The sequence below is a fragment of the Aristolochia californica genome, unplaced genomic scaffold (assembly GCF_029961685.1).
Source record: "Aristolochia californica isolate CCGP_79_NKW_82.1479 unplaced genomic scaffold, dmAriCali1.0.hap1 SCAF_14, whole genome shotgun sequence".
Classification (NCBI taxonomy): Eukaryota; Viridiplantae; Streptophyta; class Magnoliopsida; order Piperales; family Aristolochiaceae; genus Aristolochia; species Aristolochia californica.
In genome coordinates, this window is record NW_027181815.1 from 9252115 (window position 1) to 9278607 (window position 26493).

The 26493-nt window shown below is 39.5% G+C and overlaps 2 protein-coding genes and 1 pseudogene across 4 annotated transcripts; 1 reads left to right on the top strand and 2 right to left on the bottom strand.

Annotated features, from left to right (window-relative positions):
• Nucleotides 1–191: 191 nt before the first annotated feature.
• On the top strand, nt 192–1191 carry LOC137950728 (probable ribose-5-phosphate isomerase 3, chloroplastic; annotated as a pseudogene).
• A 7283-nt stretch (nt 1192–8474) lies between these two features.
• On the bottom strand, nt 8475–11562 carry LOC137950422 (protein NRT1/ PTR FAMILY 6.2-like). The gene is made up of 6 exons (XM_068796876.1): nt 11458–11562; nt 11193–11298; nt 10522–10739; nt 9892–10439; nt 9454–9794; nt 8475–9124 (listed from the first exon to the last, which is right to left on the bottom strand). Exons 1-6 carry the CDS (start codon nt 11458–11460, stop codon nt 8592–8594), a joined length of 1749 nt encoding a protein of 582 aa, XP_068652977.1. The 5' UTR covers nt 11461–11562; the 3' UTR covers nt 8475–8591.
• A 4929-nt stretch (nt 11563–16491) lies between these two features.
• On the bottom strand, nt 16492–25107 carry LOC137950169 (chaperone protein dnaJ 49-like). Of its 3 annotated transcripts, XR_011111923.1 has the most exons (4): nt 24950–25107; nt 23395–24628; nt 17175–17297; nt 16492–16884 (listed from the first exon to the last, which is right to left on the bottom strand). XR_011111923.1 is itself a non-coding variant. In XM_068796551.1 (3 exons), the coding sequence occupies exon 2, from the start codon at nt 24503–24505 to the stop codon at nt 23408–23410; it is 1098 nt and encodes a 365-aa protein (XP_068652652.1). In that variant the 5' UTR covers nt 24506–24628; nt 24976–25107; the 3' UTR covers nt 16898–17297; nt 23395–23407. The 3 variants fall into 3 exon arrangements, 2 of the variants coding, with proteins under 2 accessions (XP_068652652.1, XP_068652651.1); XM_068796551.1 differs by lacking the exon at nt 16492–16884 and having other exon boundaries at nt 16898–17297; nt 24976–25107; XM_068796550.1 differs by lacking the exon at nt 16492–16884 and having other exon boundaries at nt 16898–17297.
• Nucleotides 25108–26493: the final 1386 nt, after the last annotated feature.

Consider the following 26493-nt stretch of genomic DNA (forward strand, 5'->3'; position numbering starts at 1 on the left):
CGATGCAAGGGATGAAGGGGTACTTCATCTCCACGGTTTAATTTCAATCATCTGGAAGAAAAGGTCTTGTTTGATCTTCTTTGAATTCCGCCCCCCCCCCCCCCCCCCCCCCCCCATTTTTTCTTCCTCTCCCGCACTCCCTCTCTCGTCTCCCTGCGCCCCCGATGTCGCTGCTGCCATAAAATCGATCTCGTCCTTCATCTTCGGCCACCGTCTCATTTCCCTCTCGTCTCCGACCACAGAGAAATCCCAGACTTCCTATTCCCATAAAACCTCCCTTTTTTCGTCTCCTTCCGAACCCCATCTCCACCATCACCACCAATCCCTATGGCGGCTGCAACAGCGGCAACCTCCTTATCCCTTCTCTCTCCTCCCTCCCTCAAATCCTCCCTCTCCCTTCGATCCTCCTCCCGTCTCCGAATGCCCACCCCTATGTCCATCAGGGCCTTTTCCGCCCCCGTCCTCACTCAAGACGACCTCAAGAAACTCGCCGCCGATAAGGCCGTCGACTATGTCAAGAGCGGTATGGTCCTTGGCCTTGGCACCGGCTCCACTGCCGCTTTCGTCATCGATAAACGGCGCAGACGAAGTGGACCCTTTTCTCAATTTGGTAAAAGGGCGGGGTGGGGCGCTTCTCCTTGAAAAAATGGTGGAGGCGGCGTCGTGCAAATTCGTGGTCGTGGTCGACGAGACGAAGCTTGTGGAGGGTCTGGGAGGCAGCGGCTTGGCCATGCCTATGGAGGTGGTTCAGTTCTGTTGGAAGTATAATTTGACGAGGCTTCAGGAGCTATTCACGGAAGAAGGGTGCTACGCCTAGCTCAGGGTGGATTCAGATGGCAAACCATATGTGACGGATAACTCGAACTACATTGTGGATTTGTACTTCAAGACCGCAATTAAGGATGCTATAGCTACTGGAAAGGAGATTTCTGCACTTGAAGAAGTGGTGGAACATGGGCTTTTCCTTGATATGGCCACTGCTGTTATAATTGCCAGGAAGGAAGGAGTGACTGCACAGATGAAGTGAAAGGAGAGGTAGAGTCTAAATGGTTTCATTATTACTACTTTCTTTTGCTTCACTTTTACTCAACTAAACTGAAATGGGGTCCTTGGTATTTCTCTGTATTTTTTTTCCAAATTTTTCTGGGGTTTTAACCCTTTTTGTTGACAAACTGGATGTGGGGAATAAAGGAGGAGGATTTGTTGTATTTCAATGAAAATATATCCTTTATTACAGATGAGGTCGCGAGTTTTCACTTTTTTGTTTCATGTTTTGCCTTTGAATCGTAGCACTGAAACTCTCTTTTCGACATGGAGGGTCTTTCTTCTATGCCTTTCGATCTTTATTTAGAGAACGATTAACTTCCAGTAATTGTTGTTTTCCCTCTATGCAGTATCTATGTGAATTAGACATCCGAGTCTTCACCTGAATATTTTTTAGCTGACTGAAGCTTTCTTCGTTCATGACTTACAAGGTTTTCACTGGATTTATACTTCCAGATTTGTTTTAAAACAGAAAGCTTGAAATCTGTTCCACAATCAAGGAGCAATACTGATCCTTCAATCCCAAGTTTTAGCACAACAAGTCTCTGTATCTTTTGTGAAATAGATTGCTATAATCCAAATTGAAAGGAAAATTGATTTAGTTAATGAAAATAGTATGTCCGTTAAATGTACTAAACTTGGAACTTGTTGATTTTAATATTAAAGGCACGAACTCGTTATTTGAATAATTTTTTTTAGGTTATTTTCAAAGTTGTATATGTATTTATTTATTATTTTTTCAATTTTATTACTATATTAAACTTCATATTTAAGTCTCTGGTAAATAAAATATAATTAAATAATATTTGATTAATTAATTACTTTTAATTTTGTCAAAATATATTATTAATTAATACCATGCAAATCTATCTTATGTTATTAATATAATACTTTTTATTCATTAATCATATTTTTTATTTACTCTATAGTATTAGTGATTTAATAATGGTAATTAAAATATTGTTAACTCGAACATTTGGTTTAATTAACTTATTTTTATAATTAATAAAATCAATGGTTTTAAATTTCTAAGATGAAGATGAAGTTGTCCACACTAACACCCTATTTCGAAGATTTCGAAGATGAAGTTGTCCACACTAACACCCATTTCGAATATGATGATCATGTAGATGCATAAGATGAAGATGAAGATGAAGATCAAATTTTCATTTTGTTGACTAACCCCCCCTTTATGCATCTACATGATCTTCATCTTCGAAATGGGTGTTAGTGTAGACAACTTCATCTTCGAAATCTTCGAAATTTAAAACCATTGATTTTATTAATTATAAAAATAAGTTAATTAAACCAAGTGTTTGAGTTAACAATATTTAATTATCACTACTAAATCACTAATACAATAGAGTAAATAAAAAATAAATGTGATTAATGAATAAAAAGTATTATATTAATAGCATAAGATAGATTGAATTGGTTAAAATCTTCGAGTGTGTGCGTTCCGAAGGCCGTTTGACGTAATCAGAGTGAAGTTTGAGGATTGCATCCAACACCTTGCTAAAATAATTACTTATGGTGCAGTTTGATCTATCAAACATCTCCGTTGTGACACTATACGTTTGTCCTTGACCAACAGTTAGGAGGAAATATGCAAGTTGTTCTTCAACTAAGATGGTCTTTGTGGCTGATAAAAACTCTTGACAAGTAAGTATATCTGCCAATTTGTGAAATACCAGTTGGTTCATCCTGTAAACTTTCCAAAATTTAACTGGTGATTTGTCTAGTACCTTTTGAAAATACAATGGACCATTCATCCCACAAGAACGTGGTACACGTCTGTTGCAATGGTACAGATAGTATCTTCCCATGGCGATAAACAAAGTTGTGAATTCAACCATAGTTACAACTTTTTCATCATCTGTCATAGTATCCATGGAAATCCACAAATTTAATCACCTAAAAGTCATAAAGACAAGTAAGCATCAATCTTTAATCATAACCTATTTGCAATCACACCTATAAACAACCATATTCATCCACATTCCCACATCCTACATTCAATCACATCCCTATGCAACAATATTCATTTAATTGTCCACATCCATACTCATCTACCATATTCATCCATGCAATATATAAATACAACAACATATCAAATTTAAATACAAACCATATTAATAAGTCTTGCAACGTCATAATTCAAATAACATACCTAATACATAACAATATTCCAAAAGAATAGTGTATTTATAACGCATTACAATTAGTTTTCAAAACAAAATTTAAGCCACTCGACCCGCTCATCTCCGTAAACATGACCTTCTTACTTGGCGTATCCAACCATGAAGGAGCGCGAAACTTCAATTCTGTAGGTAAGTCCGGGATTTCCCTAAGGGCTTTCAGCCAATCTCTTTCAATAGTGCCTTTCATCATGAAATTCTCAAATGTCTTAGCAATTCGATCCATTGCATCAAAGAATTTCCAAGTGTCATCATCGGGCATTTCGGTTTTCTTTCTACGACGACTTGAAGATAACTGCTTACTTTCTTTCAGATTGATTACCTAGAGACTCATCCATGTTTAATAATGGTGATGGAGTATCCCTAACTATATCAAAATCCTTTGGCTCATCCATCGTGACATATTCTGATTTACGGATCACCTCATCGCCCTGATCTACAAAGGTTGCACCTCCTGACCCTACCACTATTGTGTTTCCTACCACCACAGCTAATTTGTCGTACAGGGGGCAGCCTTCACGTCTGTACTTCTCAGTATCTTTATGTTCCTACAAGAATAAAACATCATTTAGACGTCTTGGAATAGAGTTATACTAACGCAGAAAACATAAAAAATATTTTATAGTACATCATGATTTACTGACCTTTATGTAGTCAAGCCATTCAGAATTACATGCAGTAACTCATTGTGTGGTTGCATCCCAACCAAACCCACTAGTGTTGATACAGCTTGTTACCATTTGGTATGTTTTCTTCCATGCTCTTATTCGATTCTTCACCTGCTCAACAGTTTTTTTCATGACTGCGTCTTCATTGAACTTATTTACACAGTCCATGTATACCTCATATTTCCACAAACCGTTAGGCAACTTGTTCCCTAGATTGACCTTCTCAACCAAGAGATCGAGTATTTTGCTATCATCATCGAATGTCCAAATATCATATGTTCGGCCACTTGGTTGTCTTCTTGCAGCCATGTATAATCTAAATCCGAGACATTCCTCACGAAAAAAAAATTATCAGACAACCTTTACTAGTCATGGAAACACAAACCATAAAAAAAATACCATGTGGTGGATATGTATAATACCCAAATCTCCTCACCACATGGCAAAAATATACCATAGCACATCAAAAACTCTCAACAACAATCTCACACATTTCAAAATTAATTAAATTATTTTCACTACTGCATATGCACTAAACAATGAGAACACACACACATCAAATCCAAATTCACCGAAGACCCCTGGTAAAGCCTCATATAACTTCTCAGTCATTATGAACTGTACCTCATCAGTGATGGAGGTCGGGTTTCGTTGGCTAATGGACGCCCGTGTAGGCGACTCAACCTTGTTTGAATTGGACTAAAAACCCCTAATAAAACCTAAACCATAACCATCAAACCCTAAAGTGAAACCCTAAACCCTAAACCATATATACCTCATGCTTCCAGACCCCGTTAGGCAACTTGTTTCCTAAATTAATCTGCTCGACCAAGAGATCGAGCATTTTTCTATCATCTTTGAAGGTCCAAATGTCATATGGTCGATCACTTGGTTGCCTTCTTGTAGCCATGTATAATCTAAATCCGAGACGGTCCTCATGGAAAAAACTTTATCGAAAAACCTTTACCCATCACAGAAACACAAACCATAAAAAAAAAACTAAATCATCAAACCCTAAACCCTATCACCTACTAAACTCTAAACCCTAAACACTAATTCCAGAACTTAATACCATAAAAGGCCTAAACCCTAAACCCTACACCCTAATTCCAAACCCTAAACCCAAAAAACCCTAGAGCTTAAAAACACAAAACCCCCAAAAACTTAAAAACCTTAAACCCCCTAAACCTTAAAAACCCTAATCCCTAAAATACCCTAAATCCTTAACCATAAACCCTAAACCTAATTACAGGACCCTTAAATACCGAGTAGCAAACCCTAAAAATAATCCATACACGAATCAAGAATTTAGACTATAAACTGTAACCCTAAATCCCACAATAACGCACAAATAACCCCCAATTAGGCACTGAAAATAAATTTAAATCAAATAAAACACTAATTTAATGGGAAAAAATTAGGGTTTAGACATACCTTCTGAAATTTGGGAAAAACCGCAGTCGAAGGGTGAAATCGATGCCTAATCGAAGTAGAAATTAGGCAATTGATGCCCAAATGTCCAAAACCGAAGAAAATCAAAATGAAAATGGGGAAATCGAACGAAATCAGAAGGTATTTTTGGGGGAAAGGAGATTAGCCAGAGAGAGAAGGGAGTGGGAGGCCGAAAGGGAGAAGAGAGGGGGAAGACAGAGAAGAAAGGGAGGTCGGGAGGGATAAGAGAGAGAGAAGCGAGTCCAAGAGAAGAGAGCGAGTCACAGAGACGAGAGAGGGGGTGCGAGAGAGAGGGCGAGGCCGAGAGAAGACCGAGAGATGAGGTCGGAAACGAGAGGGAGCTAAGACGGTGGTCGAAGACGAAAATCCGATTGATTTTATGGCAGCAGCGACGTCGAGGGCGCTGGGAGACGAGAGAGGGAGTGCGGGAGAGAGGAAGAAAAAATGAGAAATGATGACGCACGCGGGGGGGAGGGGGGGGAGAGAGAGAGGGAAAAAGCCAGTGTCGTGCGTCCTTCAACTCAAAGAAGATCAAACAAGGCCTTCTTCTAGATGAAGGAAATTAAACCGTGGAGATGAAGGACCCCTTCATCCCCTGCATCGAGATGAAACTTCATCTGCGCTCCACTAACAACTTCAAGTGTTGAAGGGCATTATGCGGTTGACGATCATCTCGTCCTTCAAGTTGACTAACCCCCCCTCTGGTTCTTATTATTTTTTTTCAATTTCATGGTTCTACTGTGAAAGAATTAACTTTTCAAACTACTAAAAATTTATTCTGAATAGAAGACCAGAAAATAATGCTCAATTGGTGAAGTTTTGACATTGATTTGCCATTTGTATCTAGAGGAAGAAGATGAGCCTCAATAGCTCACTTTAAAGGCTCTGATAAACTAGGTCCAATGCATGAATCCTCCTCATGTTGCATTGGGGGTTAGAGATGATTCAACTTATATTTTTTGAAGTAATCTCCTTTGCCAAGATTGATGGAGCTCCTTCTTCTCGACATTTTCTAATGGTGAAAAGCAGTCAAGAAGGTGGAGCTCTGCACAACTATGTCTATCCCTTCTAGAGATTGACTAAATTCAACTCTTCACTCTTTATTCTCCCTTCTAGAGATTGACTAAATTCAACTTTTGAGATAATGAATGCAAGGCTAAGAATTAGAGGAGAACCCGAAAGAAGGGAAAAAATTTGAGACTAGGGGGCCGTTCTACCTTGAAAGACAGACTCGCTCATGAAAGATGTTATAACAAGCAGTCACGTACGCGATACAGGAACTACAATGAGGGATCCAGGAACGTGGGAAAACTCCAAAATAGTGGAAGGACCTGCTATCATATCAGAAGTGGACATCATTTCTTTGAAAAGACGATGAACAGAACGACGTAATAGAAGACTATCTGAACCACTGGAGTCGATGAACGCCGAATAGATTGGCCAAGATTTTCAGTTGACTTAGATATACAGGTTTTTGACTTGGTTGGGATCTTATACATGGGCTCTTAATTTCCATTATGACAATGCTCTCTTCCCACATTGTTGCTTCTAGATTTCTTTTATATCGCCTGGAGTATTTGACTTAGCTCTTCATGTCTACTAAGGGGTCTTTAAGCTCGAATATTTTGAATTATTGATCTACATAAGGGACTACCCAACCCCCTTGTAAAAGCCAATCCTTCGAGGTTACAATGATGTAGTCTCGGGAGAGCCGCAAATACTTTGAGCTAGTGATTACAAAGTAGAGAAAAAGAAGAAGGGCTTGGAACATAGTCAACTTCAATATATCAAAGGAGTGAAAGGAAAGGCTGATCCTCCAAGACCACAGGTTCTTTTCGAATAACATTCGCAAAGATTCCTAAGTTGTGGCAGGTATTGCCAGCTTCCCCAAAAGGGATGTAAGAGGTTTGAGCAAACGGAACCTTTATCTTCTAAATCTCTCTTCAAAGCACTGAAATGCAGTGATAAAAGCTAAACAATCAAATGCTCTTATCCAAACATAGGTCCTCAGAAAGTGAGGCACTGTGTAGCAATCCTGTGTCTTCTTCATGTCTCTGTTGTTCTGTAAACTCCATGCCATCTTTTTGCATAACTTTGACACCCTGAAAAGATTCCTGAAATCCCAGTTTTTTGGAAGGTGGAGAAGGAACTAGTACTAATGTTTTTATATATGCTTCTTTTTCCTAGCAGTTTTTCTCTTTGTTTACGGCTGAGCTCCATTGAAGTAGACATAAACCTGTAGTAGGTTCCGTGTATCGATTCTCCTGTTACAAAACGCAAATGGCCTGGTCAAAAATCCATCATGGGATTCCGTGTATCGACTACACGAGGTTACATCAATGGCGTCGGTAAGACCACCAACAGTGTGGGAAAAAGATGAATCGGTGGGTGAACCAGCTTATGATGGCGAATAAATAAAGAAGTACGTGATGAATTAAAAAAAGGAGCTGCTCCAATATAGAATCGGAAGATAAGAGTCCGCACGGCGAGAGTATCTGCCACCTCATTTCAACCAGCGGAAGCTTGAGCGACCTGAGTTCTTTCTACCCATAAGTAGGAAGAATTCTGGTTTCTGATCATTCTATTGTGAAAGTGGTCTGCCTTTTACCTTATGATGGTGAAAGCAGAGGCTGAAGGTGTTGAAGACGCAACCGAAATTCTTTTCAATGTGAACCATTTCAGTGCCTTTTTCATAAAGACGAAACATATCTTTGGATGATTTTTGAGGTTCTTTTAGTGAACATACCGGTGAGAAAAGGCCTGTTTTCAATTTTATTTTTTTTTTCAATTTCATGGTTTTACTGTGAAAGAATTATCTTTTCAAACTACTAAAAATTTATTCTGCATAGAAGACCAGAAAATAATGCTCAACTGGTGAAGTTTTGACATTGATTTGCCATTTGTATCTAGAGGAAGAAGATGAGCCTCAATAGCTCACTTTAAAGGCCAGGTTTGATATACTAGGTCCAATGCATGAATCCTCCTCATGTTGCATTGGGGGTTAGATTTTGCTCGTTGTAAGTGCTTCTGGTAGCATTTTATGTTGATTTGACTTAACAAGAAATCAGAAAGAGTAGAACAAGAAACAGAGAAAAGCTGGCCATTCTCTCACTGATTTTCCAAATCGTTCTATTCTTTTGTAAAATCTAAAAACTAGAAACACACGAAATAAGAACAGAAACAGAAGCCCCTAGTCCAGAAGAAGAAGTTCGTTCCACTAGATTTATTGCTAGCACCTTTCTTCAGTAGATGATCCCTTAACACCTTCCATCTCGACAACACTTTCAGGCGTCTGCGTTTTGTACCAAGTAGCGCAGAGAAGATAAACTCCCATATTAATGACGCTAAGAATCGTGAGGAGCCCATAGAAGCAGTCCAACCTTCCGTTGTTGATTTCCGCAGGAAGCCAGCCTTTGCCGTCCTTGGTTCCTGTCACAGTCTTCACCACTGTCACCAAGAAGCTACTGACGAAGAAACCGAGAGAAAGTGTTGTGAGAAAGAGACCAGTGCTCATGGTTTTCATCCCCTTGGGAGATCGAGTTATGAAGAAATCGAGCTGGCCAGTGTATATGAAAGCTTCTCCGGCACCCACGAGGAAAAACTGTGGGATCAATAAGAAGACAGAGATAGGTAACATTTCGGGGATGTCGGAACCAAAGCTTCTCGCCACTGAGAGCCTCTTCACCTCTGCTAGTGCAGCGGATGCCATTCCAAGTACGGAGAATAGGAGGCCGATGGCCATTCTCTGTAGATTTGTGAAACCTGAAGTGATTGAAAAAGGGAGGAATAAGATCGTCAGCTGGAAAACAAATAATATACGTTTTTTATAAAGAATTTTTTTTATTGAATACAAAATTAAAATATCAGAGCTAATTTTTAAATGCAAGAAATTTTATCAGACAGAGGGAATTTTTTCTAATAGAAATTTTTTTCTTTCAATAAAAAATTTATTCAAAAAAATAATTCGTCTGTCATTTTTTTTTCTCAAACGGTGTCTCAAAGAGAAAGAATATACTGGGAAACGTGATAATGAATGGAGTTTTGTGATGTAGATGAGAAGGACGCGGAGACCAGATTTCAGTTTGTCCTACCTTGCTGGCCTTTCCACTTCCTCCAAACTGGCATGATCACGCGGTCGTTGAAGGCCAGAGTGATAAGAATGGCTCCCACAAAGAAAACAGTGAGCGATCCTGCTGGAATTTGGAAGTTTCCGATTGATCTTTCCATGGTGGTAGCCTGCTCCACCGAGAAGGTAATCATTTGAGCGTATGTTGTCCAAAACATGATGGTCGTAGCCCAGATGGGCAACAGCCTCACCATCATCTTCACTTCCTCCACCTGAGTCACTGTGCACAGCCTCCAAGGGTTGGGAATGTTGGAACTATTTCCTTCATAATCACCTTCTACAGCAATGGCAGCCTTGTCCAAGCACCTAGAACAGCAATATACCTTCGAATTTCAGCAACCAGGAATTTCGCTCCCAAAATTCATCAACTACTACTTAAGATGATGACATTAATACTACTCACCGAAACTGATCCGAGTGAGGGATTCTGGCGATGCCGTGAGGATCCTCATACAGAAGGCTGACACTAGCAGGAAGTCTGAGCTTCCTCTTCCTAATGGAAGCCGCTAGGACTTGGAGAATATGAACAATTGGGCTCCCTGCGCTCTTCTTGTACCTGTACCTTCTGGTGCCCGACAGAAATATAATGACGGCAAGGAGCATAGAGAAGGAGCAGATTCCATACGCCCAGCTTCGACCCACTTCGTCTTGTATGTAGACAAGCACTGTGCAAGCCATGAGAGTGCCGGTGCTGATGAGGAAGAAGAAGCGGTTGAAGAAGAAGGCCATCTGGTTCTTTTCCTTCTCGTCTTTCTCGTCGAACTGATCCGTCCCAAATCCTGAGACACTCGACTTGATACCTCCCGTGCCTAACGCGATCAGGTACAGAGCCAAGTAGAAAACACCAATCTGCGTCCCGTTGGCCGGCTGGCATTTGTGGGCAGAAGTGGTGTCACACGGTGGCGGCCGTAGCTTGGGGATCTTTGTCGACGCTGCTAACAGCCCAGTGCCCTGAGCAACACAACTGGTTAAATCTCTATCAATTATATAGCTTTAAGTATCATTTCCAGAACAAGTTTTTTGAGAAACTCACGAGTATCTGAATCACTGTAAATATAAGTATAGTCATGTATCGTCCCATGAATGAATCTGCGAGGAAGCCACCGAGCAAACACAGGAGAAACGATGTGCCCATGAAATCGGTAACGATGTTTGCCGAGGTCGAACTTGGGAGTTGCATTGTCCCGACCAAGTACGTCACAAGATTGACAGCGATTCCCATGGTTGAAAGCCTTTCAATGATCTCAATAACTGAAAATGCTCAGAAAATTAAATGTCGTTAGACAAACACTAAAACTGTGGTTGATGGCAGTGGCATAGGTGATCGCAGTCCAGGAGAGTTAAAAAAGGAATTCCTCTGCTTTCCATCTATCTTTTGCATGGACCTACCTTCTTTGTCTTGGTTCGTCTAGGAATTTCACTTATGTGACACAGTTTGACACGTCTACAATCAATCTTTTCATTAAAGAGAATGAAAGAGAAAAGGTCATTTAAAATGTGGAGAGTGGTGATCAGTGTAGATACTTCCCCTGAGATCAGAACCTACTGTGTAGATACTGAATGCTTAATTACGTACATGAGCTCCAGAATGGACATATTCGAAGTTTAGTGTGATGAATGAGCTCCGGCAGCTATTGGTATTTGTTGTTAAAGATGAAAAGAGTAAAAACCTTCAGGTGAAGTATTGTTGAAGAAGGGACCAACCTAGGATAAGAGCTGCAGCCACCCAACCGCCAGTTCTCAACTTGTCTGCAGGATAGCCTTTGTAGTCCAGCGTATCCGCGACAGACCAACTCATCTTTCCGTGCTCCTGTAAATGGGAGAGGATGAGGAATTTTAGCAGAGAAGAGAATGGTGAAAGGTGGAACAAGAACGTCATAAAGAAAGAAACAGAAAACAGCCATTGCGGCAGAAAGAGAGAGGGAGGGAGAGAGAGAAAGCGTCTATGTAAGAAGCAGGAAGGACGAACCATTCTATTTTTCGAGGTGGACAGAGCTCAAAGAAGCCTAAAGGCTCAGAGAAAGCAAAAAAGCAAGAAGTCTGCTTCAATTTTCTCACTCTCAACACTACTGTAAGAGCGGTTGCAGGACTGATGAGAAGGCTGCCCAAGTGGGTTGGCCTTATATAGGCTAGCCATGTTCATCCCCCATAGTGCCCTCCACTACCAATTGAGAGGAAATCAGGACTTGTTTTTTTATAAAAGTTGGGATTAGGTTTATCTGGATCGAAACATGGAAGCGTCTAGGAGATTTTTGGGAAAAGTAAACGGAGAAATGAAAAGTGATGGAGAATTATTGGAGAGGGCAGGTGAGAGAAAAACGGAATCTTGAACATGGCATTGGCCAGGGCATCTACTCTTCCATGGCAAATCTCTCCTTTATTGATGGATAGTTTTTGGGTTTATGGAGAGAGTAAGCCACACCAGTCCAGTCCTTTCAAGTGCTCTCCCTGCCCCACCTGTCTTACCCACCAACCTTTTTGTTTCTCCTCTAATAGGTAAGAACTCCAATATTTGTTTCATGGTGAAACAAAGACTGCTCCTCTTCTTCTCCTTTCTTCTGCTGCTGCAAGCCCCACGTCTTGATCCATTTCGGCCGCTGCTCAACGACTTCTGTCGAGGGAGGGAGTGGGCAATGGCTGGACTCCACCCTGTGGCCTCCCTGGGGGGAACGTGGCCATTGCCTCCGCTTGGTGAAGAGATGGGAATGAAAAGGCTGCTTTCCAATCCCAATAGGGACGAATCTGATCACTATAAAAATCGTTTGTCTTGTTTGTGTTTGAGAATTGAGATGGGTCAGGTGATGTTGACCAGCTCTCACTTGCAGATGAAACCTCCCATTCCATACACCTCCAGCAAATCTGCTGCTAGACTGGAGGTAGATACATCATAGGTATCTCGACCAGTGCATGAGAGAGGAGAATTAAGCCGGGGAATTGGCAAATAAAAATGGGGATGCCGTTTCAAATCCGGACTCACTCCTCGTTGACACCACCAGCCGGCAAGTTTATGGGGCCCAGAAAGGGCAATAGATATACATCAAGGTGGAATCTTATTTGGCCAAAGGCAGATCTCTTAGTAGCATTAGACCTCTCAGCAACGGCAGAGCCCAAGAGAGCAGTGTGTGAGATAAGTAAGGAGTCACAATTCCCCACAATTATAGAGTTTTTACCCATGTACGGAGTGGACTAATCCACGATGGATAATTATAGAGTTTTTACCCGTGTACGGAGTGGACTAATCCACTATGGATAATTATAGAGTTTTTACCTGTGTACGGAGTGGACTAATCCAGGACTAATCCAGAATAGATGGGTTATTAGACATATGAGCAAAAGTCTCAGATCCATTGAGAGTGCACAATCTAGTAAAAGCTTTAGCAAGATGGGTACAAGACTCACTGGACTCACTGTTGGCATAAAATTGGTTGCAGCGATCAGTATAGTGGCCGTCAAGATGGCATATTTGGCAACGAGGAGGGTGACGCCCTAGACCAGAATGAGTGCGGCCTCGGTTGACATAATGGCGCCCAGAATCGTTGGTTCGACCAAAGCCACGGCAGGTCAACCCATCCAAACCATGGGATGTGGCAGTAAAACCAGCAATGGGAGAAACAGAGCATTCGAGAAATTTTTTGAATAGTTCAAAGCTCTTGGCTCTGGAGGTGAGGTCAGAGAAACAGGAGAGAGGCGTAAGGGCCATTTGTGTAACTGAGAAGGTGGAGAAATCGGCACCAAGTCCACGGAGAAACCAGTTTGTCGAAGCAGCAACAGATTGATTTCCACGCTTCAACTGCTGGAGGCCATCTTTGAGACGGATTTCTCGAGCCTTCAACCAGTGATTGAATGCATTTTCTAATGTGAGCCAGACTTCGCATAAAATGGAGAGGCCAACGGCCTTGGCCATTGCCTCCTCAGTGTTTAGAAGGCATTGGCTCATTGCTCTTCATGCCATATATTTGGCAGTATGGGAGGTAGAATTTGTGACGACAAATTGAGGTAGTGGCACAAGGGTTCTGTCCACATAGCCGAGGATATTTTGACTCTCAAGAAGGGGGAGAAGTTGGCTCCAAAGGAGGTAGGTTGAAGAGGAGAATTTAATGGTAATCAAGTGAATAAGAGTTTGAAAGGGAAGGAAAGGAGAAATGGAGTCAGGGGCCATTGAGGTTTGACTCGAGAGACACTTCGCATTTGGAACCTTTGGAAAAGGGGAGATGAGGGAATCGGTAGTAAACATTGAAAAGAGGCAATTTGTTTTTTTGTTAAATCGTTGTGAATCAAGCTAGGCATAGGATTGAACCATGGGCCAATGATAACCTGGGTTCCCTTGCTTGGGTTGAATGAAGGCTCGGGTCAAGAAGGAATGAGACCTCGAGCTCGAAGGAAAAAAAATGTTGGCAAGGGAAATCGGGGAACGTTGGTAGTCTCTCAAGAGAGGAAGCAGTGTCGCAGAATGTGACAAGGATGCAGTGACGGAGAAAGGTGGAACACTAAGGGCCGTCACGTTGGGACGGAATCTAAGGGGCGGCGACTATGCCAATGGAGATGCACAGAGGTGGGTAGCAGTGGAAGTAGAATCTTCTCACCCGAAAAAATGGCTATTCAGATAGACAGGGGATCAACGGTGACTGATATCATGTAAGATTTCATTAAAAATCTCTTTATTCACCACGATTATAACCAAAATTACTTTGAGTATTTATACATAAATTTGGTAACAAAAAATGGCTATTTCTGACACTCGGGGATTTGGTCGTCTTCCTTTAGTTCTAGTAATGGAAGCATGGTCTACAGGCTTCTGTTACGTTGGCATACCATTAACAGCATCCCTCCAACTTGCGAAACTACCATTCTAATACATGGGTCTTCTATTAGCATATTTTCTAGACATGCATGAAATTCATAAAACTTAAAAGTGGAGCCCATGATACATACATCCAGCCATAGCAGTCAAATTTCAAAAAAATTCAAAAAATTTCAAAACGGTCGTCTAGTCTATCCAAAGTGCAATCGATGGAGACACGTGTTTCTTTGCTAGACCAAATCTTCTTCCTTTAACATGAAAATTTTCTCAAAATTATTTCTTATCAAAAGAAGAGAAGTTGTAATTAATGAACAGTTACATCTGTCTACTATCCCTACATCGTAGAGAAAACCACCTCAGAAAGGGTCAATTCATATAACGTGTCTAACATCTTCAAGTCTAATGCATGATACCGTTCAATGTAAGTTTGACATTTCATAAGCACAAACCAAATTTTAATCTAAACGGAGCATTATCATGAGCTTATTTTGAATAATGTCACCTCCATCAAAAGAGATGGAAATTGGGGATGAGTCCGTGGCAGGTCGCTGCACCAGCAAAAGCATGAACGGTTGCAGAGGGATCTTCAAGTCTGCTCAACCACTCCAAGTAAACGACTAACAGCATTCACTTTCACTTTCCATTTCACTTTGACAATCCACTAACCACCCCTTAATGACCCAAAAAATAACCGACAATGAATAAGAGAGCTCGAATCATGGTCACTGGTGTTGGGTTCACCGAGATACACAATGCATTTGCAGCAAATTCTTCTAGAAGGTTCTCCATGTTTCTCAAGAAACAGCAGTAGAACAGCTGCTTCGGAAACAAATAAACAGAGGCACAAATCACAGCAACAGTAAACTTCCTTTCTCACGAACAAGTAAATTGGGTAGTACCTCAGATTGAACTTAAAAATTTCTCTTTGGCTCTCATTCTGGTGTGTAGTGGTGTTAGAGAAGTGCAGTAAGTTTGGGTCTTATCGAGAGTATAGACACTGAAACCAGAGATTGAAAAAGGTGGCCAATGGGTCGAGGGGAAGAAATTACAGCACTATTGTCTGTGGCGCAGAGACATAGAAGAACACAACCGAATCGCAAACCATTTAAGTAACACATAAAAGACAAAGGTAAGGAAGCTAGATCACATTCATCAGTGTAATAAAGAAGCTTCCGCATACGCAAATATGCTGCAGATCCAAGGTGAATTGTTGGCCACCACTTGACAGTGAACCAGCACAGAATTGCTCCCACGAATAAAGTGGAGAGGGAGAGAAAACTCATCTCACAGATGGGTCTGCGGGAATCATCATGGTTCAACAAATCCAAACTGTATCTTTTAGTTACAATGAAAATGCTTATATACATCATGTATAAAACCAGTTTTTTTGGCTCATAAGAGACCATTAATGACTCTAATTCCCATTTCATTCTGAGATTGCGATTGAAATAGATTTTCCTATCCTAAAAACTATTCCATCCCCCGGGAACTTTTCCAGCAGAGCTAACAAAGATAGATAGAACATTGAAGAAAGAAAAGAAACTTGAAAGTTATAGATACTGAAAAGATTAGAAGCGGGTGTTGCCCAGATTTGCCGTTTCATCAAAATGTCCAAGAATTATCCAAACTTTCTGAAAAGCAAAAAGGGGTCTTCTCACAGTTGACTATTATAACCCACCTCACATATAGATAAAATTTTGAGCAGCAGCAGGTACAGAAACAGGGAAAAAGGAGTCTCTTGCATGATATGTCTGGTTCAAGAAATACATGGAAGTGACCCTCAACACGTGATGAAGTGCATACCAACAAGCAACAAAAACAAGAGAGAAGGCATTTATGCAACATACAACGTGACTGAACCCATCAGTGCAGCCTCCACTTACCCAACTCCACCTCCACCAGCGATGGCCCGCCACTATTGCTCTTTCCAGAACCTGTTATCTTGAAAGAGATCTCAACAACCGTGGCCTCTCTGTAGATTTCTCTTCACTACAAGCTGCAGATATGGACACTAGGGAACATGACAGGCATCATCCCTTCTTCAGAATAATGATCTCAAACTAGAGTTTGTTTCTGCTGTTATCCATAGAATGAAACGAGCACTTGAATCCAGATTCACATCCACTAGGCGTTTGCTTTTACTAAGAGCTTAGCTCTGGCTGTTGCATTGTGAATTGTTTGGGTCTCTAGATGCAAATGGTGGTTTGTGTTTAACCTAACAGCTTTAGACATTTGAAAGATGATCAGTGAGGAGGAAGAATTTTTTATTTTTATCCATAACAGAATTACTAGTAAATTCAACTGAGGACATCCTTTGATTCTAGACACTAACTTCAATAACCTATAGGATATCTTGTTATAAGTTGAAAAGGTAATTTGAGTTTGAGTTTGAGTTTGAATAAATTGCAATCAGATTTCTTGACAAAATTTTCAAAGTTATTACACCGAACCAGCCATCAAACCGGTAGGATATCTAGTTTTGGTCTAATCGGGTTAGATTAGCCAAAGCAGTCTCTCCACCTCCTGTCCAGGGAAGAATCACTCCCTTCTCCACCGATGGAAGGGGAAGAGGTAGTGCTGGAGTCTCTCCACCTCCTGCCCAAAAAATATATGACAGACGTAAGCTTCGATGTCAGAGGTTAAAAAATTTTTACCTGATAAGTAGAGGTGCATCTCGCTCTTTTTTTTTCTGATAAGAATTGGATTTTATATCTGTAGAGAGCCCAGGAGGCAATAATAACTCAAGAACCATTCATCCATTTTTATTTTGAAAAATAGTAGTAAGTCACCAACTCAACAAAAGTTGTATCAGATCCGACCAAAAGAGCAAGTTATATTCTACATAAAATGAGATGTTTCCATAATAAGCGCCCAATGGTTATTACTCATGTGTACTGCGCGGAAAGGCATCATTTCTGGAGTTGAAGAAACATCTTTCATGTGGCCAAATTTCTAATTCTTGAGCAGGATGCCTTTATCGCGAGGAAAGCCAACATCTCATCAATAATCTGTAAGCAAAAAAGGAAAACTTTTGCTTAAGCATCGCAGCTAAAACTCCTAAGATATATACATTATTGACAAGACACCATTTACAGATGAAATGAATCATATAATCATTTTCTCTACATTGGCAACTTCAACATATGAGAAGTTTATTCTTCTCAAGAAGCACCAATGAAGAGTTATACTAGAAAAAAGTATAACAACCATAACAGCCTTATCAATGTCCATTCATTTTCTTTTACACTTGAGCTTCATTTTGTTAAAATATTTCTTCGTGTGAAAATCAAACATTTCTATCAAACGCAAAATATCAAAAGAAAGTTGATTCAAGAGTAAGTAGAAAAGTCTCTCACCAGTCTCCCATAGACCAAGGATGACACCCATTTGTTCTCATCAAACCCTTCTTTAGTGACCATAGTAGAAAATCTTTTTAGAACAACCTATCTAAATCATGCTGTAAGAAAGAATGGCAGAATAATGTATTTTTTTCTATTTTTTAGTCTTTGTTTCCTCGATTTATGACGAGATATATGCCTATGGGCAACTTTGTAATTTTAAATAAGAGTTTCTAATAAAAGGAGGAGAGAATTATCACTCTCCTAACCATACCCCAATTAAGGGCATCATCTCACTCAAGTTCTCTCCTCTTTTCCATTCTTAGCCTCTCTCTTCTTCTAACTTTTATCTACAACCTTCTACTTCTTTTTTCTTTCTTCTTTTTGCTTTGAATCCTTATTCTCCTCACTCCAGAAGTCATGGAATCAGAGTGGATTTAAATCCATCGACATCGTGTTGCTGCCAGTCTTAAAATAGTGTTGATAATTCAAGGACAGAGTGCTGTTTGAAGACAAGCTCAGCAAACTAGATCCTAAGCTGTGTTCTCTCAGAGATAGATCTATCTACTGCTAGTGTCTGCCTCTTTTAGTTTTCTACTCTCTACTCAGTACGAAGCTCTGAAGGTATTCTGAAAGTCTCTGAACTATTCTACAATCAAAAGAGTTCATTTATTGGTCACGTGTTTGCTGCTATCAAAAGTGCATGGAGAAACACAATTCTGCCACTACAAGTCAGATGGATTCCTCTTCTATGACCTTTTTAACTTTCATCAGTTGCAGCTATGACTTTCTGGACACTTGTTTAATAAGTTGAAATTTTAAATCCCCCTTATTACTGTACAGCCTCATAATGTAATGTTGATAAAACCTTCTAATTATTCTCAAGCTGAAGCTTCATACTGCATTTGCATATGCATCTATTACGTCACATGTATGCTGCTCACCTAGGTGTGGTTATTTGGAGATCATATTATTGCCATCAAATTCTGGTCGTCTAGTGCTTAGTAAAGACATACCACTGCGTGCCTTTAGTATATTGTGCTCATGGCTGATCAAGCGTATATTACAAATCCAATTACTATTTTGAACCAATCTAAAGAAGATCATGTTGGTCAAATTACTATGATGAAACTTGATGGAGATAATTATTTATTGTTGGCAAGAGCAGCTGAAACTTATATTGAGGCTCAGAATAAATCTAAGTTCTTTTATCAAGATCCACCAGCAACTAAGACATCCAAGTGGGTGTTTGACAACTTACTTGTGAGGTCTTGGTTACTATGTAGTATGCAGCCACGTATTTGTAATCAAATTATATTTTGAGAAACGGCACAAGAAGTCTGGGTAGCACTACAGAAAAGGTTCTATCAGGAGAAGAATCTATGACTTATACACAATTTTATATCAAGGAGAGAAACGATAAACCTCTCATGCAGTTTGTACGTGAACTAGAAGGGGTTGGTTGCAAATCAGCAAGTATCACCTCTTGATGTGGACATGGCCAGGATAAAAATTCAATGTGAGGAAATCACAGTGACAAGACTTTTGCAAATTACTGGTCCTAATTATGAGTCTGTTAGAGCTCAGATCCTTGCGAGAACAGACAAGGCAACTTTTGAAGACACAGTGGCTAGTTTAATGCAAGGCGAAACCTGTAATGCCAAATGCCCAAGTGAAGAATGAAAATTCTGCTTCGTGTCTAATGCCTCTTGGAACTCAGCTGGTAGAGGTAGTGAACAGCGGGGGAAAGATAGAGATCAAGGGGGAACCCATGGAAGAGAAAGAGGAAATCAACAAAAAGAACTATGTATTCATGGGAACCCATGGAAGAGGAAGAGGAAATTGACAAAAAAGAACTATTTATTCATTGTGGGCATTTGAATCACTTCTCTAATAAATGGTGGTAGAAATTTGGTAAACCAGAATGGGCATATCAGGTTGGTGCAAAGGAAGTAACAGGGTTTGATATGGTGACTATGAGTACAGATGATCTTTATCAATTTGTGCAGAAATTTTTACAGCCTTCACAACCCTCACCCTATAATCGGACATCTTCCCCTTCTAATTTAGTAACCACTTTAACTCAAACAGGTATTTCAGCCCTTCTAGCCTCTCCATCTCTTCCTGGATCATTGATTCTGGAGCTTTAACCCATATGTCAATTACCACTTCTTCTTTTTTAAACCTGACTTATTCTAATGCATGAGAATCAATTAATCTAGCTGATGGTAATTCTTCTCCAGTTGCTAGGTTTGATTCAATAAAAGTCTCTACTTCTTTGTCCTTGGATGATGTTTAACTTGTGTCCAATTTTCCTGTTAGTCTTTTATCTGTGAATAAACTTATCAGAACTCTTAATTGTTCAGTGATGTTTTTGTTATTTTGAAGACCTCAGAACATAGAAGATGATTGGATGGGGCCATGAGAAAAATGGGTTATATTATTTTGAGAAGACTACACCACAACAAACAGCTACTTTGAAGACACCTGTGTCTGCGTATGACTAGCATCCTGGAGTGAGAAAACTACAAAAGCTCATGTCATACTTAGGGTGACACTTGAAGTTCAATTGTGAAGCATGTCAATTAGGGAAGCAAAGTAGAGTTCCGTATCCAGTAAAAGGAAGTATTGGTAGCTCTCATATCTTTCAATTAGTCTACTCTGATATATGGGGTCTGTCCTATTCCAAGTATGGGAGGACATATGTACTTTTCATCCTTTATTGATGATTTTAGTCATGTTACTTGGGTATAGTTACTTAAAGACCGTTCTGAAGCTTTTCGTGTGTTTAACCAATTGGTTCATGTAATACAATATCAGTTCCAATCTACTATTGGCATGCTTAGATCAGATAATGCGAAGGAACAATTGAGCTTATTCAGTTGTCGCAATCTTGTGGTATTGTATATCAAACCTCATGTTTATATATTCCATAGCAAAATGGGGTGGCTGAACAGAAGAATCAACAACTAATCGGTACAACTTGGTCCCTATTATTTCATATGGAAGCACTTGAACGTTTTTTTGGGAGAAACACATCTTACATCCATATGTCTTATCAATAGCTTACCCTCTTCTGTCCCCTGTGATCAGATTCCTCTCAGAATATTAAATCCTACCATAAAGTTGTATCCTGTGCCACCTAAAGTATTTGATTGTGTCTACTTTGTCCATAATTTTAGTCCCGCTCAAAATAAATTGTTTCCCAGGCCCATAAAATGTGTTTTTTTTTTTTTTTTTTTGGCTACACTTAGACGTAGAAAGGTTATAAGTGTGTTAATCCTATGCATGGTAAATGGTTTGTATCTGCAGATGTTAGCTTTTTTTAGCACACATCTTACAACTCAGCTTTAGCATGCAGCCCTCTCTTAAGCTTCAGGCATGCCTATGCCAACATCTGCCATAGGCAAATTCATTGCTCAAGACTCCTTATGCAGACATGTTGGCAACTCATGGCTCCTCTTTATTTTCTTTTCCGAAAGGTGGGTCTATCTCTACTCATCCTCCAGTTGTGTCTGATCTTGACTTACCGGTAGCAATTCAAAAAGGAGTAAGATCATGAACCAATTATCCCATTTCTAATTCGTGTCGTTTCAAATATTTGCTCCATCATATTGTGCATTTGTTGCTTGTCTAAATTCTATTTCTATCCCCAAGTCCTTTTTGAGGCTTTATAGGCACCTCAGTGGAAGGCTGCAAAGGAAGAGGAATTATTTACCTTACTTGCTCAAGGTACTAGGGCTTCATGGGATTCACCTCCTAGTGTGACGGTTGTTCGCTACAGATGAGTGTTTACAATCAAATATAATGCAAATAGAACCATTGAAAGATATACAGTTCAACTTGTGGCAAAAGGGTATTCTCAAAAGTATGCAATTGATTATGGTGAGACCTTTTCCCCAATTGCTCAAATTAAATTATGTTCAGATACTTAGCCAAGTAGCAGTATAAAGGATGATCTCTTTATCAATTAGATGTTAAAAATGCATTTCTCTATGATGATTTATCTAAGGAAGTCTATATCGAGCAACCGCCTGATTTTGTTACTCAGGGAAGTCAAATAAAGTGTGTAGGCTTCACAAGGCAATTTATGGTCTTAAGCAAAGCCCCAGGGTATTGTGATGCAATTTGGCCTCAAGAGGAGCAGTTCAGATTAGTCAGTTTTTATCTTGAGGAAATCTGGTATAGTGGTGATAATTGTGTATGTCAATGACATTGTTATTTCAAGGGATGACTGGCAGAAACATCAAAAGCTATCTCAGGTAGCAATTCCATAAAAAAGACCTAGGTCCAATAAGATACTTTCTTGGGATTGCAGGAGCTTGGAATAAATCAAGTATTATTCTCTCACAAAAAAGCATACTACTGACATAAATGATGAATATGGTTTCTTAGGGACCAAACTTGGATTCATTAGAGAAGTAAATTTAAGAGAGAAAAAAATGTATCTATAAGGCTTGTTGAGAAGTTCATTCATATGCTATTGTTGCTTGTCCAAACATATTTTTTGCTTTTGGATTGGTTAGTCGCTTCATGGAAAATCTAAGGAACAATCATCTTGAGGCAGCACATAGAATCCTTCAATATTTAAAGGGAGGAGCTGGAAAAGGTCTTCTTTACAGGAAGCATGGTCATATTGATGTACATAGCTTCTCTGATGCAGATTATGCAAGATCCAAAGTTGATCGTCAATCAACCAGTGGATTTTCTACCTTTGTAAAAAGTAATCTAGTCACCTGGCGGAGCAAGAAGTAGAAAATAATGACAAGATCAAGTGTTGAAGCTGAATATAAAACCATGGCTCATACTGTATATGAGATGATTTGGGTGCACTCCTTGTTGTCTGAATTTTGGGATTCATGTGACCTTGCCTATGCCTATATGGTGTGATAACCAAGCTCTATATTTATTATTAACAATTTAATATTTCATGGGCATACAGAGAAGTTGTCTGAAGTTGACTGTCACTTTATTCAAGCTAATGTGCTAAATGGCAAAATTTCAACTATTTTGTTTGCATCAAGGAGCAACTAACTGATAGTTCACCAAAGCATTACCTACTACTCGGTTTTACAAATTATGTGACACATTGGGACTTTATGATGCATTTCGTCCAGCTTGGGGGTGTCAAAAAGAATGGCAGAATAATGTAATTTTCTCTATATTTTGTCCTAAGGGCAATTTTGTCATTTTAAATAAGAGGTTCTAATAAAAGGAGGAGAGAATTATCACTCTCCTAACCAGACCCTGATTTGGGTATCATCTCATTCATGTTCTCTCTCTTTTTCTACTCTTAGCTTTTTTCTTCCTCAAACTTATCTACGACCTTCCTTCTTCTACTTCTTTTTCTTTTCTTCTTCTTTTTCATAGAGTACTCATCTTCTCCTCAGTCCAGAAGTCACATGACAAAGAAATAATAAGCTGATAATACAAAGGATCTAGGCATCACCTAATATACCATGATAGCTAGAATCATTCAGAGAAGAGGCTTTCATTTTTTTTAATAATTTAATAAAAGAGTTTTTTAGGTTTAGACCTTCTATGGGAAGTCACCAGCCACAAATTTACTTAAAAATGCAGACCAGCAAAAAAGCACAAAAGTTGCAGATAACACTTCATACAGTGAAAAATAGTATCAATTTTAAGTTCAAAGAAAGAATAGCTAAACATAGTGAAGAAAAAAGTGAAAATATTTGCTACAGTGGAGAACATGTGTCTAATAAGTAATATAAAAATAAATCAAAGATTATAAGGAAAGGAACATAACCTCAAGATCAAAATCAAGCCTCAACGTCATATTGCTTGAGCAAGTCACAGTAAGGTGTTTGTTGGGTAAGGCCCCACTGGCGCCTTTGCAACTCAGCACGGCAATTTTGTGAAACAAGCATAAAGAACTCTCTCTCAACACGATCTTCAAGTTCCAAACGCTCCTTGCTCTTATATGGATACTCTTGTTCAAATTTTGTATTTTTTACAAAATAAGGCACACCCCTTTCAGTAACCATCCTGTGCTCATAGGAGTCTTGTCGATTAAGAGAATATATAGGTTCTGAAGATGGTAAAAAGTTCAGTAACAACAGCAATAGAATGGGCAATAGCTGGATAAGGGTACGCATATTGCTGTTACCCCCATGAAACTCTGTTGTCCGGGCACTTGGACCCATACCAGTACCAAACCTAAATCCACTGAACCCAGTGGTTGCTGGATGCATTCCACCAAAGAAGAAATTCCTAAAAATCTCATCGGCATCAATATCGGCCTCGTAGAAACCACTGAAACCATGATTACCATGTCTTGTGGTGGGTCTGTCATAAACTGCTTCCTCTGACCCCACAAGATCATACCTTCTTCTGCTCTCGTCATTATTGAGACATTGGAAGGCTTTTGAAACAGCCTTGAAGGCTTCCTCAGCCCCCGGTGCCATGTTCTTATCTGGATGGACCTTCAAAGAAAATTTTCTGTAAGCTTTTCTAACATCTTCAACAGAGCAATTCCTTTCCAACCCCAATATTTCATAGTAATCCTTCTGTCGTTTGATCTGCCTAACAATTGAAATCTGCTCCTCTGTGTACCCCTTCGAAGGGGAAGAAGAAGATGAAGATTTGTCCGATGAAACCCTAGCCCTAGGAGATGAAATTCCATTGGGTACTCTTGAAGAGGACTCACCATCAGAAGCACCGTTGGGTGCAGACGAATGTGATAGTGATGGATCAGCTGATTCTTGGCTAACCCTGGAGATGAGATCGCTGATTTCGAGACTAGGGTCAAGACGACGGGCTTTATTGAGAAATTTCAAGGCACGGCCCTTGTCCCCATTAGTTAGGGCTTGCTGTCCGATCCTCAGGCATTTCAAAGCTTCGTCTTTGTTTCCATCCATCGAAGAGATTGAAATTCGAAAGAAAGAATGGAAAGAAGAGATATGAGATCCCCCTAGAGAATTTCCAAAAGAGGGCAGTCGAAGATCAAATTTTCAAGGGCTTCTCAAAGGAACGTAAGATCTCTGCATATAAGAATAAATGTAAAATGAAAAACTTGGACCAAAGTTAAATAAGATGCTCAAGTAATCAGAGACAGAAAACAAATTCAATACTTAAAATTCTTGCCCCGACCACAAGTAAGCTTTCAACAACTAGTCAAATTAGGGAGAAAAGGACGTATATATAACAAACATCCATCTCCGCAAAACTCATTAGAAGTAAAGAGGAACTTGTAATCTAATTGGAGAGCAGAAGCTTGATTAATCAAATGTCCAGTTGGACAAAAACAACTTCCGCAAACTGAAATGGAAGAGAAAACGACATAATTGGGGAAACCAAAATACCGGAACCAAATCCGAATAACACCGACCCGTCGATCCTTAGATCTTCTCGTCCTCCGAGATAGGGCTCTCCACAGGGATGAGAAGATTTTCCTCGAGCATCGAGAGAGGGCTTGGGAAGCACGTTGAAAGGTATTTGGAAACTCTGGAGTCTTATAGGCGACCCGTCAGGCTGCGTGGGGATCAGAGTCTGCTACGTTCTCATTACTCTCGCATTATCTCCACCGTGCGCTGGTTTGATTTGTCCGCTCTTTTCTTTTGTAAAAATATAGTGGTTTTGTTTTTTAGCTCATTTTTTAAATAATATTTTAACTGCCGTTATTTAGTTATAATATTTTCCCCTTATAAGATTTAATAATTTTAATAATGTGTTAGTGTGGACTAGTTTATACGGGAAAACTGTTTTAGTGTCAGTGCCCCAAAATGAGAAAAATAAAAAAAATAAGAGAATGAGTAACTTGTAATTATATACTTAATTAAAGTATAATACCTAACCAAATTAGCTAAAACAAACATGATTACTATATTAATAAGTAATTTAATTTATAATTAAAATATATTAATTAATTAATTAATTAAACTATATATTATATTATTTAATGATTACAAATTATTGTGAATTAATACAGAAATTACGTGAGCTAATTAAATGTGCACATGATTACTTATAATAAATAAATAAAATTAAAAATAACATAAAAAAATATAATAAATTAAGTTATTAGTTTATTAATAACTAACACATTATATATTTTTATGTATTATTAATTAATAATATTTTTTTCTGTTAAATTTAAAACCATTAGTTTCATTAATTTAAAACTAATTCATAAAATAAAAGTTATTAATTCACCTTAGTTGTTAATTATTGATTTAAAATAATTCATTAGCTCTTTTAGGTCGGAACCGCTGCAATAGACACGCTTTGACCAGGAAAGGGGGCGTTGTGAGGACTACGACAGAGGTGGTGATGCGACGGAGACGACACTACGTCGGAGGTGTTGCAACAAAGGCACTGTGACTGAGCGGCTCTGTGAGAGGAGCTTCTACGGAGCCGTGCGATGATGATCGGCGTCAGGAAGGAGAAGGGAGAGGGAGGCCGAGAGGGAGAAGGGAGAAGCGAGAGGGAGAAGGCAGAAGGGAGAAGGAGGCCGAGAGGGAGAAGGCAGAAGGGAGAAGGAGGCCGAGAGGGAGAAGGGAGAATAAGCGAGAGGGAGAAGAAAATGCGAGATGAAGAAGAAACCGAGGGAGGAAGAAGGAGACTGAGAGAGAAGAGAGCGAGAGAGAAAAAAAAAATTGGCCTATCGTGACGACGCATCCCGCTACTTCAACTGAATGATTTCCAAAAAACTATGGAATCCTAAATCCGGAAATTAAACATTGGATGTCATATTTATCTAATTCATCAACATAAATCAGGGCGCTGGAACATCTCAGGAGATGAACTGAGTAATGCCGTTAAAGTTCATCTCCTGTTTCCAGTTGACTAATCCCCCATAAAGTTTGCATCACAAAAAATCCAAATGTAGAAAAACAACCTTAACCTG